The sequence below is a fragment of the Anomaloglossus baeobatrachus genome, chromosome 1 (assembly GCF_048569485.1).
Source record: "Anomaloglossus baeobatrachus isolate aAnoBae1 chromosome 1, aAnoBae1.hap1, whole genome shotgun sequence".
Classification (NCBI taxonomy): domain Eukaryota; kingdom Metazoa; phylum Chordata; class Amphibia; order Anura; family Aromobatidae; genus Anomaloglossus; species Anomaloglossus baeobatrachus.
Genome location: NC_134353.1, coordinates 490,267,164 through 490,279,335, shown reverse-complemented (window position 1 = coordinate 490,279,335; position 12,172 = coordinate 490,267,164). Strand labels below are relative to the sequence as shown.

Below are 12,172 nucleotides of genomic sequence, written 5' to 3'. Positions count from 1 at the left end.
ATAAATAACTGAAAATTGGGGCGTGCAATATTATTCATCCCCCTTACTTCACGCAGAAAACTCCCTCCAGAAGGATCCAATGTTGTCCTAAATGACTGATGATGATAAATATAAGCCACCTGTGTGTAAGCAAGTCTCCGTGTAAATGCACCGCTCTGTGATAGTCTCAGTGTTCTGTTTAAAGCGCAGATAGCAACATGAAGACCAAGGTCCGTCATACTGTTGTGGAGAAGTTTAAAGCCGGATTTGGTTATAAACAAATTTCAAAAACTTCAAACATCCCAAGGAGCACTGTGCAAGCTATCATATTGAAATGGAAGGAGTATCATACCACTGCAAATCTACCAAGACCCGGCCGTCCATCCAAACTTTCATCTCAAACAAGAAGAAGACTGATCAGAGATGCAGCCAAGAGGCCCATGATCACTCTGGATGAACTGCAGAGATCTACAGCTGAGGTAGGACAGTCTGTCCATAGGACAACAATCAGTCGTACACTGCACAAATCTGTCCTTTATGGGAGAGTGGCAAGGAGATAGCCATTTCTCATAGATATCCATAAAAAGTATAATTTAAAGTTTGCCACAAGCCACCTGGGAGACACACCAAACATGTGGAAGAAGGTGCTCTGGTCAGATGAAACAAAAATCGAACTATTTGGGCACAATGCCAAACGATATGCTTGCCATAAAAGCAACACTGCTCATCACCCTAAATACACCATCCCCACTGTCAAACATGCTGGTGGCAGCATCATGGTTTGAGCCTGCTTTTCTTCAGCAGGGAAGGGGAAGATGGCTAAAATTGATGGGAAGATGGATGGAGCCAAATACAGGACCATTCTTGAAGAAAACCTGTTGGAGTCTGCAAAAGACCTGAGACTGGGATGGAGATTTGTCTTCCAGCAAGACAATGATCCCAAACATAAAGCAAAATCTACAATGGAATGGTTCACAAATAAACGTATCCAGCTTCTGGATTGGCCAAGTCAAAGTCCAGACCTGAATCCAATCGAGAATCTGTGAAAAGAGCTGAAAACTGCTGTTCACAAACGCTCTCCTTCCAACCTCACTCAGCTCCAGCTGTTTGCAAAGGAAGAATGGGCAAGAATTTTAGTCTCTCGATGTGCAAAACTGATAGACACATATCCCAAGTGACTTGCAGCTGTAATCGCAGCAAAAGGTGGCGCTACAAAATATTAACTTAAAGGGGACGAATAATATTGCACGCCCCAATTTTCAGTTATTTATTTTTTACAATAGTTTAAAATAAGCAATACATTTCGTTCAACTTCACAATTGTGTCCCACTTGTTGTTGATTCTTCACGATAACATTAAAATTTTTATATTTATGTTTGAAGCCTGAAATGTGGGAAAAGGTTGAAAAATTCAAGGGGGTCGAATACTTTTGCAAGGCACTGTAAATCAATAGGTCTGTTGAAAACAGCGGACTGCACTCGGATGACAGATTTTCATGGACTGAAAGAATGGAGATGATGGAGACATTTTTTCTACATCTTCTCCCCATCACTATGCTCACACTCTGATCAAACTCTGATTAGAATTTTTAATTTGCATAACCGACCCAATTCCTTCTGATGAAAGAGTATATGCCATTGTGACCAAGGCCTAATAATGATCTGGCTATAAATAAGGATTACTAATAATAATCATTACATTTATTATGCTAAATATCCATGTCTGATTGATTTGTTCCATTTCAGAAAAATAATATTACTTTTAATGTCATTGGAATAATCATATTTGATAAATAATTAGCTTTATGTATTACTGTTAGCTATGTGCTTATAACATAATTTATTAGGTACTCTGGGAGAGTGCAGAGAACTTGGCATTCAAATAATATTCCTTATTTCATTTTAGGCTCAGGTAAACTTAAATAGTGTTGTTAAAATGCCAATCACATCACAAAGTTGTTATTATTATTATGTATTATTATAGCGCCATTTATTCCATGGAGCTTTACATGGGAAAAGTGGTATACATAATAAAACAAGTAAAATAATCATAACCAATGACAGGCACAGACTGGTACAGGAGGAGAGAGGTCCCTGCCCCCGAGGGCTCACAGTCTACAGGAGGAGAGAGGACCCTGGCCCCGAGGGCTCACAGTCTACAGGAGGAGAGAGGACCCTGCCCCCGAGGGCTCACAGTCTACAGGAGTAGAGAGGACCCTGCTCCTAAGGGCTCACAGTCTACATGAGGAGAGAGGACCCTGCCCGTGAGGGCTCACAGTCAACAGGAGGAGAGAGGACCCTGCCCGTGAGGGCTCACAGTCAACAGGAGGAGAGAGGACTCTCCCCCAAGGGCTCACAGTCTACAGGAGGAGAGAGGACCCTGCCCCTGAGGGCTCACAGTCTACAGGGGATGGGTGAGGATAGTAGGTGAGGGTGCTAGGTGAAGAAATAATCCACAGATGCGTCATACGTGGGCACTGTGCAGAAAATGATCTGGAAATCACTAATGGTTTACAATCTGTGGAGTTTGTAGCTGTCAATGACTGACCAGCAACAACTATAAGCAAACTTCCATTTTATACACTAAAACTGATTAACCACATAATTAAAGCTTTCTGTTGTTTTAATTTAATGATAGTTATTATAGAATTACAAACACTGTTAAAAGTGAATATTTTTGCCCTAAAACCCCCCTAGAAATTTAATTTTGGCTATAAGAATCCATCTATGATAATGTAAGTAATATTTGCCCAAGGGCGGCACAACTGTGTACTAGGAAGTCACAGCTTATGGAAATCAGATAGCACCATGATAAGCAGAAAAGTGACCTAAAAAAAAATGCATGACGCGTCCTACATCATACACACACACCGGCATTGAGGTTCCGCGTAGGCGCACTACAAAACTTTGATCTGCCCTGAACAGGGCAGATCAAAGTGCACCTGTGCAGGACCTCAGTGCCAGCACGTGTGTATGACGTAGGACGCGTCATGCACCCCGGCTTCAGAAGAAGGATGACAAATGTGACGCCCTGGCAAAGCCAGGTTGTCACAGAAAGAGTTAATCCTCCTTGGTAACCTGATCCCACACCGGTGCAGCAGGACAAACCACATCCCCCAGTGTAAGAGAAAAACAGAGCAGAGGGGAGGGGCTGGAGCAGAGTGTGTGGAGAGACAGACAGAAGAGGAGTCTGGAGTTGTAGCTCCCAGGCTGATAGAGAAGCGTGCTCCGAAAGGGCCGGGACAGGCTGTTAGTGAGGAAGGGGCCAGAGGTAGCCGGGGCAGGGTAGTGGCCCGCCGGTACCTAAGGTGACCCGGATCACTGCAGGGGAGTGGACTCCCCGTTCCCGGCTGAGGAGAAAGAGGAAGAGAGTGGAGAGAGAGGCACCTGGCTGCAGGGAAAGAACAGGAGCTGCTGCACCGTGTGTGGGACACTAACACCCTCCGTACCGAAGGCTGTGGACTCCGGCAGTTTCTGGTTAATTCCTGACTCTGTGTGAACTTTCTTGCAAAGCGAACTGTGAGTAACAACATCCCCCGGTCCAACCGGACGCACAGCTCGCAGACCGTCTCCATCTCCTCCCCGTAACACCTCACTGGGGTCCCGGGACACCAACACCCTACCCGTGGAGGGAAATCACCAACTTGCTGCCCACCACCATCCCCGGGATCCATTAACCGACAGCGGCGGTGCTCTGTTACCTCACCGCACACCACGGGTGGCGTCACGGACAATCTCCCTTACCAAATCCCCTTTTACTGTGGAGCCTGGGATCACAGACCGGGTCACGCTACCGTGATACCCACAGAAGTGACCCCGTGGCCCGGATCTGAGTACCCCCTGGTCCCCGGGCGACACACAAACATGGCCGAAAGAGGAGGCACCGGACCCGGAGAACGGAGACACCTATCCGACCAGTCTGCACCGTAACAACCGTTTAGGTAAGTATTATAAAGTGATTTTTACATTCTACCCAGCGGCCTGGGCTCTTATATACAGTTAGGTCCAGAAATATTTGGACAGTGACACAAGTTTTGTTATTTTAGCTGTTTACAAAAACATGTTCAGAAATACAATTATATATATAATATGGGCTGAAAGTGCACACTCCCAGCTGCAATATGAGAGTTTTCACATCCAAATCGGAGAAAGGGTTTAGGAATCATAGCTCTGTAATGCATAGCCTCCTCTTTTTCAAGGGACCAAAAGTAATTGGACAAGGGACTCTAAGGGCTGCAATTAACTCTGAAGGCGTCTCCCTCGTTAACCTGTAATCAATGAAGTAGTTAAAAGGTCTGGGGTTGATTACAGGTGTGTGGTTTTGCATTTGGAAGCTGTTGCTGTGACCAGACAACATGCGGTCTATGGAACTCTCAATTGAAGTGAAGCAGAACATCCTGAGGCTGAAAAAAAAGAAAAAATCCATCAGAGAGATAGCAGACATGCTTGGAGTAGCAAAATCAACAGTCGGGTACATTCTGAGAAAAAAGGAATTGACTGGTGAGCTTGGGAACTCAAAAAGGCCTGGGCGTCCACGGATGACAACAGTGGTGGATGATCGCCGCATACTTTCTTTGGTGAAGAAGAACCCATTCACAACATCAACTGAAGTCCAGAACACTCTCAGTGAAGTAGGTGTATCTGTCTCTAAGTCAACAGTAAAGAGAAGACTCCATGAAAGTAAATACAAAGGGTTCACATCTAGATGCAAACCATTCATCAATTCCAAAAATAGACAGGCCAGAGTTAAATTTGCTGAAAAACACCTCATGAAGCCAGCTCAGTTCTGGAAAAGTATTCTATGGACAGATGAGACCAAGATCAACCTGTACCAGAATGATGGGAAGAAAAAAGTTTGGAGAAGAAAGGGAACGGCACATGATCCAAGGCACACCACATCCTCTGTAAAACATGGTGGAGGCAACGTGATGGCATGGGCATGCATGGCTTTCAATGGCACTGGGTCACTTGTGTTTATTGATGACATAACAGCAGACAAGAGTAGCCGGATGAATTCTGAAGTGTACCGGGATATACTTTCAGCCCAGATTCAGCCAAATGCTGCAAAGTTGATCAGACGGCACTTCATAGTACAGATGGACAATGACCCCAAGCATACAGCCAAAGCTACCCAGGAGTTCATGAGTGCAAAAAAGTGGAACATTCTGCAATGGCCAAGTCAATCACCAGATCTTAACCCAATTGAGCATGCATTTCACTAGCTCAAATCCAGACTTAAGACGGAAAGACCCACAAACAAGCAAGACCTGAAGGCTGCGGCTGTAAAGGCCTGGCAAAGCATTAAGAAGGAGGAAACCCAGCGTTTGGTGATGTCCATGGGTTCCAGACTTAAGGCAGTGATTGCCTCCAAAGGATTCGCAACAAAATATTGAAATTAAAAATATTTTGTTTGGGTTTGGTTTATTTGTCCAATTACTTTTGACCTCCCAAAATGATGAGTGTTTGTAAAGAAATGTGTACAATTCCTCCAATTTCTATCAGATATTTTAGTTAAAACCTTCAAATTAAACGTTACAATCTGCACTTGAATTCTGTTGTAGAGGTTTCATTTCAAATCCAATGTGGTGGCATGCAGAGCCCAACGCGCGAAAATTGTGTCACTGTCCAAATATTTCTGGACCTAACTGTATATGTTAGAATGCTTTATATAAGAACCCACAGGTGGTGGCCACAGCTTATTATCACCAAGTCTGGTGACAGGTTCCTTTTAAACTATGGAATTATATACCATGTACCTTTATGTCACAAAATCTATAGGATCACATAGATAGTTCCAAGGTGATAGATAGACAGATAGATGATAGATAATGGATAGATTGATAGATAATAGGTAGATAAATACATAGATATAGATAGATAGATAGATAGATAGATAGATAGATAGATAGAGGGATAGATAGATAGATAGATAGATAGATAGAGGGATAGATAGATAGAGGGATAGATAGATAGATAGATAGATAGATAGATAGATAGATAGATAGATAGATAGATAGATAGAATTATAGATAGATAGATAATAGATAGATTGATAGATAATAGATAGATAAATACATAGAGATAGATAGATAGATAGATAGATAGATAGATAGATAGATAGATAGAGGGATAGATAGATAGATAGATAGATAGAGAGAGGGATAGATAGATAGAGGGATAGATAGATAGATAGATAATGGATAGATAGTTAGATAGATAGATAGATAATGGATAGATAGTTAGATAGATAGATAATAAATGATAGATACGGTAGGTAGATAGATAGATAGATAGATAGATGGATAGATAGATACATGGATAGATAGATACATAGATAATAGATAGATGATAGATAATAGATAGATAGATAAATACATAGATATAGATAGATGACAGGTAGATAGATAATAGATAGAGGGATAGATAAATGGATGATAGATAATTATGAGATGCTAGATATAGATAGGATACAGATTGATAATTATGATATATATGAGCACATTGATTAGACAGATTAATAGGAGATTTTAATGTTTTACAATATTAAACTAATTACATGATGTGAAATGAATGTGAATATTGACTTTTCATGACTTTTTCCAATCTACTACCATGGAAAATAGCTTCATTTGCAGAAATCCATATTCATAAATAATCCTGGTAATAACATATGTTACCCAGCCCCGGGAGCCTGAGCTCCATGCCCCACTCCCCGGAGTGTCACTTACTTTCTTGTTGAGCTTGCAGTTGGCAGGGTCTCTGGAGCTCCTCTGATTTGCTTTGACCAGTGCCAGCAAAATAGCTTGTAAAAATACATTCCAAATGATTACCATCATAGCTTTACAGCTCCAAAGTACCAGGGGGTAAATGCAACTTTGCTCCTAGCAGTGATATATAGCAGTGAGTGACAAAGTGTGCAATAAATACATAGGTGGGGAGGAAAAATGCAACATTATCCAGTCTTCAGAGTAGGCATGAGCTGCAGCAGTAAGGCAGTGAGAGCCCCCCTGCCCCTTGTGCCATGCTGGTTTATTTACCGCCTCTAGATAGGTTTGTTAATTCTGCCCAATGATTGCAATAATCTGATCAAACGTCACTCAAAGCCATCCTGCCCTGAAATTTGGAGAAGTGTGGGGAAGGACATTCACAAGCCCAGGGTGAAATAGAAAGTTGTGGGAGGTGCACAGCACTGCTGGTCCTCCTCTGTCATCTGCTCCATACAAATGTCCCCTCCTCAGGGTACTCCTCCTCCCCCCTTAACTTTATACTTGTAAGCAACTCAGAGTTTCATGTATGGCTGGGCAAGGAGCTCCTCAGGATTGGGTAGTCCCCTGCATTATACTCCATAATGTCTTTCTTGTAATCTAACCACTGTCTGTAGGTAGAAGATCAGACACCATACTGTTAAATACATTAAAAGAGCTGTGTAGCTCAAGGGCATTGTACTGCTGTCAGATATTCCAATCACTGCAGCACTCATGTCGGAAGATTAGGCGTTATTCCCAATTGTATCGGCCTCTCAGTGTTCTCCATAACATTTCTCAAAATGAATCCGGCTCGCCTTGATATAATTCATATAAGTATCATTTCGGCTATTCGGAAATATTGTATCATTATCACAAATGAAATGAGCAAAAGATACAAATCTCTGCCAAAATGTTCTATTCTAGCTACTGTATATTCACCAATGATGAATTCATATATTCCAGTATAACAGGTTATGCTAAATAGCACCTAAAATAAGGACCTGAAATAATAGACACTCATCTGCTTTACTTCTGTTCTCCACACTGGTCCCTTTGAACCATTTACAGTCCCCTCTTATTGATACAACAACTTTTCCCTATGCAAAGAAATATAAGAAACTAATGACAGTCAAAGATAGGACTTAAGCGGGCTTTACACGCTACGACATCGCTAATGCGGAGTCGTTGGGGTCACGGAATTCGTGACGCACATCCGGCCGCATTAGCGATGCCGTTGCGTGTGACATCGATAAGCGATTTTGCATCGTCGCAAAAACGTGCAAAATCGCTAATCGGCGACACGGGGGTCCATTCTCAAATCTCGTTACTGCAGCAGTAACGAGGTTGTTCCTCGTTCCTGCGGCAGCACACATCGATGCGTGTGACACCGCAGGAACGAGGAAGCTCCCCTTACCTGCCTCCCAGCCGCTATGCGGAAGGAAGGAGGTGGGCGGGATGTTACGTCCCGCTCATCTCCGCCCCTCCGCTGCTATTGGGCGGCGGTTCAGTGACGTTTCAGTGACGTCGCTGTGACGCCGCACGGACCGCCCCCTTAGAAAGGAGGCGGTTCGCCGGTCACAGCGACGTCGCCGGACAGGTAAGTATGTGTGACGGCTGTGGGCGATGTTGTGCGGCACGGGCAGCGATATGCCCGTGTCGCGCAAAAGATGGGGGCGGGTACCCACACTAGCGATATCGGGACCGATATCACAGTGTGTAAAGTAGCCTTAAGGCTACGTTCACACATCCGGTTGTAGCAGTGCGGCACAATCCGGCGCTCTGCTTAAAAAACGAAACCCTTTTTTTTTGCCGCCGATTTCGTTTTTTTCCAGCATTGACTTGCATTGGCGCTGCATTGTGCCGCATGGGTTTGCGTTCCGTCCGGTTTTTGCCACATGCGGAAGATTTAGCCGATGCGGCAGCCGGATGGAACGTTCCCTGACACGTTTTTTGCTCATCGGTGACATGGGGGTCCATTCTCAAATATCATTACTGCAGCAGTAACGAGGTTGTTCCTCGTTCCTGCGGCAGCACACATCGCTCCGTGTGACACCGCAGGAACGAGGAAGCTCTCCTTACCTGCCTCCCGGCCGCTATGCGGAAGGAAGGAGGTGGGCGGGATGTTACGTCCCGCTCAGCTCCGCCCCTCCGCTGCTATTGGGCGGCCGTTCAGTGACGTCGCTGTGACGCTGCACGGACCGCCCTCTTAGAAAGGAGGCGGTTCGCCGGTCACAGCGACGTCGCCGGACAGGTATGTGTGACGGGTCTGGGCGATGTTGTGCGGCACGGGCAGTGATTTGCCCGTGTCACGCAACAGATGGGGGCGGTTACCCACACTAGCCATATCGGTACCGATATTGCAGTGTGTAAAGCCCGCTTTAGGCTACTTTCACACTTGCATTGGACGGCTTCCGTAGCATTGCGTTGTGACTGATGCAATGGATGCGTTGCATATAGTGGCACAACAGATGCTACGGATCGTACAAAACAACGGAAAGCTTTTTTTATTTTTTTTATTTTTTTTTCTTCTTTACAGTTTTACCGGCAGCAGACTACTGTGAACGCTCAGCTGAGCGCTCTCACATGCCGGCGGGCGGGCGCTCAGCTGAGCGCTCTCACATGCCGGCGGGCGGGCGCTCAGCTGAACAATTCTACGGATTGCGCTGCTCAAAAAAATGTTACATGCTGCGTTTCTTCCGCCCGACGCAGCGTCAAAATAAAGACGCTGCGTCGCGGATGCAACGCTGACACTTGCGTTATAGTGCGTTGTCCATACAAGTCTATGGAGAATAGCGCAGTGCGTTAACGGACTGCGCTATTCTCCATTGTGACGGACTCCGCTGAACGCAAGTGTGAAAGTACCCTAATAGGATAGTCACTAGTGGTAGCTGGACACTCTTCATCAACAGGTCTAGAAGATTGAGAAGTAATGAATTTAGGATTCATCAGCATGAATGACTTTCAAAAGCCTCTAATTTAGTGACGGTTTATAAAATTTTGGATGTGATAAGGGTAATAAATGATGTAACAGATTACCCTGCAGTCCTATGTAAAAGACAACTCATCAGAAAATCACAACATAAAAAAAACAAAACAATTCCACATCGAAACATTATCAATAGGGATGATCGAATACCTCAAATATTCGGCTTTGCGAATATTTTCCGAATACCTCGCCGCTATTTGGCTATTCGATGCACAATTTAAGTCTATGGGAAGCCTGAATAGAACCGAATAGTTGATATTCGGGTTTCCCATAGACTTACATTGCGCATCGAATATTTGCGAATAGTCGAATAGCGGCGAGGTATTCGGAAAATATTCGCAAAGTCGAATAATCGAAGTATTCGATCATCCCTAATTAACAACCTTCAAAGAATAGTTATTGAAGTTTACGATTAAATTAAACAAAGAACATAAAAGACTTCAACTTCAAGGGTTTAATAATTATTCAAGTGTCCGATCTATAATAGTTAAAGGGAACTCGTAATCAGGTTTTCCCAATGTAAACCGTGTTTACCGCCTCTTTTACCATAGTCTAGCAACATGAATATATGCCCCCAATCCTCTCTAGATATAACAAAAATACCTGTTATAATGCCCTCATATGGCGCGGATTGGTCTGATGGGCATCGCTGGTCTTGCTCGATGCCGCCTCTCTCCCCACAATTGCTCTCCTCCTGCCCTGCTTTATGTGAATGATGCTGTCATGATTTTTGCATGGCTCTGACTCTGCAGAGCCAGTGCATGTATGTTGTCTCCGAGGTTAGATCTGAGGGGAAGGGCCTGTTTGGTCATGCCTTGTTCCGAAGGTAGCGCCACCATATCTTAGTTTTGTTACCTTTGAGAGTGTACTCTGATCACATTCCGCTACCCAGTACCATTCTCCCTGACCTTTATCCCTCCTGCCTGGTCTGACCTCCGTCCCTCCTGTCCGGCCTGAGCGCCCTACCCACCTGACCCTGGTCCCGTTCCGTGTCCTCACCTCCACTCCCTCCTCTGTGTGTACCTGTTCTCCCTCACCTCCGTCCCTCCTGCCCGGTCTGTCTTCCTTGTCTTCCTGACTTTGGTCCCATTCTGTGTCCCGACCTCTGCTCCCTCCCCTGTGCTTAGTTGTTCACCCGACATCCAACCTTGGTTTTGTTCTTGGACTTTGGCTTGCATATTCCTCGGTATAGACATGACATCCCGTTGCTCAGACCTTGGCTGACTGACTATCCCTGCACTTCTGTTTAGCGACCTCTAGTGGGCCTCTGTCTTCCTGCACTCTGGAGTTCTTCCTCCATTTGAGTGCCAGTGCCCCCTAGTGGTAGCTTTACAGATGCTCCCTACATTATCCACACAGCGCTTCTAATATCACTCCTGTGCAGGCACTTTTTACTCTGCTCTGCTGAAGGCACAGCAAAGCACTGTAATGCGCATGCGCTGGCTTTACTTTGGGTCTTTTTGTCCTCCCTGTGCATGAACATTAAAGTTCTTTGCTGTGCCTTCAGTAGGGCAGAGTAAAGTATGCCTGTGCATGAGTGAGACTGGTGAGGCAAAGGAGGGAAGTAGAAAAGACAATGTGCACAAATAGGGTCTTAGCAGAGAAAAACAAGAAGACAAATGGTGGTCTTGCTCACCTGATGTGGTTGTGACAAGGCACAAACCCTGTGTTGGCTTAATGGAAAGGCTGCAGCAGATCCATGATGTGAAGACAGTGTGAGCTAGAGTTGAATGAGTTAAAATCTGCGCTACAAAAGGTCCAGTGATGACCAGGAAACGAGAAAATGGAACTGCTTTAATGTTGCTAGATGTCATTTCTTTAGATATCTCCAGCTTAGAACAGCGATTTAACACCATATGCAGAATATGTCAGGAGCCACTTTAATATCCTCTTTCCCTTTGATAGGGATTCTACACTCTCTGGGCCCTAAAGGACTAATCTCATCCCTGTACACCAATTTACTATCTATAGGAAATGAATCTCGCAACTTGCAGTTAGGGGGAAGTGGGAGCTGCTCAACCTGAACATGCCGGAGGATGACTGGGAGGAGATCCTGGAGTCCCCAACTAAGGTCTCACCCTCCATTAACAATAAAATGATCCAACTATATATAATCCATCAGGCATATTTAACCCCACAAAGACTGTTCAGAATGCGTCATCGGGTGACATTGGATTGTCTGCGGTGCCGTGCTAAGCACGCCTACTTTATTCACATGATTTGGGGGTGCCCGGAGATTGCTTCCTTTTGGAGAAAGGTTGTCTCAGTCCTGTCCTCCTTAGCTCTTTTCTCTATCCCTCTTGACCCACTTATTTGTTTGGAGTCATGGAGGAGGGGACATGGTCCCACCATCACAATTTTTTTTTATGTGACTCCCTCTTCATGGCCTGGAAACTTATAGCCCTGCGGTCGATAGGCAGCTCCCCCTCTACGCACCGTAGGGGGAGAGCTGCCCATCCACC

General features: G+C 44.8%; 1 protein-coding gene across 3 annotated transcripts in view; it reads right to left on the bottom strand.

The window, feature by feature from the left end:
- The window catches only part of TRABD2A (TraB domain containing 2A), a 211,505-nt gene extending 204,342 nt beyond the window's left edge, over positions 1-7,163 (bottom strand). For all 3 annotated transcript variants that reach the window (XR_012751442.1, XM_075338476.1, XM_075338485.1), the window contains exon 1: positions 6,707-7,163. Coding sequence is in view for 2 of the 3 variants with exons in the window: in XM_075338476.1 (XP_075194591.1) it covers positions 6,707-6,814 (108 nt within the window). In the remaining variant the exon portion in view is untranslated. The remainder of the gene's footprint in view (positions 1-6,706) is intronic.
- Positions 7,164-12,172: the final 5,009 nt, after the last annotated feature.